Source organism: Cynoglossus semilaevis, chromosome 1, assembly GCF_000523025.1.
Source record: "Cynoglossus semilaevis isolate Cse_v1.0 chromosome 1, Cse_v1.0, whole genome shotgun sequence".
NCBI lineage: Eukaryota > Metazoa > Chordata > Actinopteri > Pleuronectiformes > Cynoglossidae > Cynoglossus > Cynoglossus semilaevis.
Window position 1 is genome coordinate 10,800,085 of NC_024307.1, and position 1,879 is coordinate 10,801,963.

Sequence of the window (1,879 nt, forward strand, 5' to 3'; positions counted from 1 at the left end):
ATATGTGTGTGTATATATGTGTGTGTATATATATATGTGTGTATATATATGTGTGTGTGTATATATATATATATATATATATATATATATAAAAATAAAAGTTGACTGCATTTGAAACTTTCATTATTATGGAATACCATTACATCAGCAGTTAATCTGGTCTCAAAATTATGTTGACAACGATATTGTCCTTAGCCAATAATTTGTGGGACAAATATCGTCCAGCAAAATCTGTTATCATCACAGGCCTATCTGTAATGAAAAAGGATCCTTAAACATTCCATGAACAAAGTTAGGGATGTATTTAAAAAAGGTCAGATCGGAGGGCACCACACTTTTATAAGTCCAGGTGTTTTTCCTGGATCTCAAAGCTTCGTCCTCACAGACTACAATGGCAGAATTAATGTGTGAAGTCCCTGTGGCTGCTAAACAGGCCCATGAAGGTTTGTTTGTCCTCTGCTTCGTTAAATATAATCACCTGTAGGTCAGAGTAGAGGACAACTGGAGAATGACTGTCCGACCAGGTCTCTACACTGTTCTCTGTAATGACCAAACTTAATGGACTCAGACTGTGAAGTTCTTTACTATCACTTCCTAAGCAAGTAGTTGGATGCATGCAGTGATGGTTTGGGGGAAGGTGGGGGGAGACGGGGAAGGCGGAGGGGAGGGGGGGTCCACACAGCACAGCACAGCACAGCACGGACTGGGAGGGAGGGCAGTGGTTTGACATTGGAGAACCAAGGTTACCAGCAGTAAAGCCTGTTCCTGCAGTAGCTGCTGCTGGAGAATCTCTAACTGCCTCTGCTCCTCCTCCAGCTGTCTACGAATGTACTCCTGAGCAGCAGGTTTAAAAGAAGAGGAAAAAAATCAGGAAAGTTTCACATCAGAATTAGAGGGGGAAGAAAAAAAAGTGAGAAAGAGAAACAGAGATGAAAATCTCCTCAGGTGGCGACCGTTAATGACGAACGTCACCAGCCAGATGGCGCTTCATATTCTGGAACGACCGTGATGCATTACAAAGGTGTAAAATGACAAAGAGGATTTGAGCAGTATTAATTCACACAGGGGTAAGGAAGAAAAGCAGGAAATTAATGAATCAAGAGTTCAGAAAAGAAACCAGTATCTGTAATAAAACAACAGGAACTTATGGAAGTATAAGAATGACCTCATAGACCTGGAGTGCTTCAAATTAATCCCAACAAGGATATCTAAACAGGTTAACACTACGATTCCCAAAGTGTGAAGGGGTGTGCGAGCTGCCACTAGGGGGTGCGCACATAAAAATACAATGTGCGTTTTAGGAATTTATTTCCACACAAAGATGTGTAAGAAAAACATTTCCTTTTAAAATCAAAAGCTGGCATATTACTTAAAAAACACACACATAAATTAAACATTTACACATGTTTGTTTGTTTTATGCGTCTTCTGCATGATTTAGCCTGCTGTCTTTATTAGAAAGCTTGGTGCATTTATTTTTTTTTTGAAGATGTGAGGAATTGGGAGTGTGTCACTCCAGTTAATCTATAGAAGGGAGTGTGTGGGCAAAAAGGTTTGAGAACCATTGGGTTAATAAAACAGTTGGAAAAGTTGTGATGTGCCGATCCCCAGTTGACTGACTAACAGCTCCAACCAACAGATACTGTATAAACCAGGCCTGAATGAAGGTGTCATGTGAGGACAGGATCCTTGGATCAGTTAGAAATGTAGATTTTTTTTCCCAGGCTAAATCTGAGAAAGGTTAGAAATGTAGATTTTTTTTTTTCCCAGGCTAAATCTGAGAAAGGAGGACAGAGATAAGATGTTCAGCATAGCTGTGTGTCCAAAGCTCAGAAAAAGTTTGGGAGAGAGCGAGAGAGAGAGAGAGAGAGAGAGAGAAT

General features: G+C 40.2%; 1 protein-coding gene across 1 annotated transcript in view; it reads right to left on the bottom strand.

Annotated features, from left to right (window-relative positions):
- tnika (TRAF2 and NCK interacting kinase a) overlaps positions 1-1,879 on the bottom strand; it is a 75,531-nt gene that overhangs the window by 25,635 nt on the left and 48,017 nt on the right. The window contains 1 exon segment of the mRNA XM_017034099.2: positions 748-834. Coding sequence (XP_016889588.1) covers positions 748-834 — 87 coding nt within the window.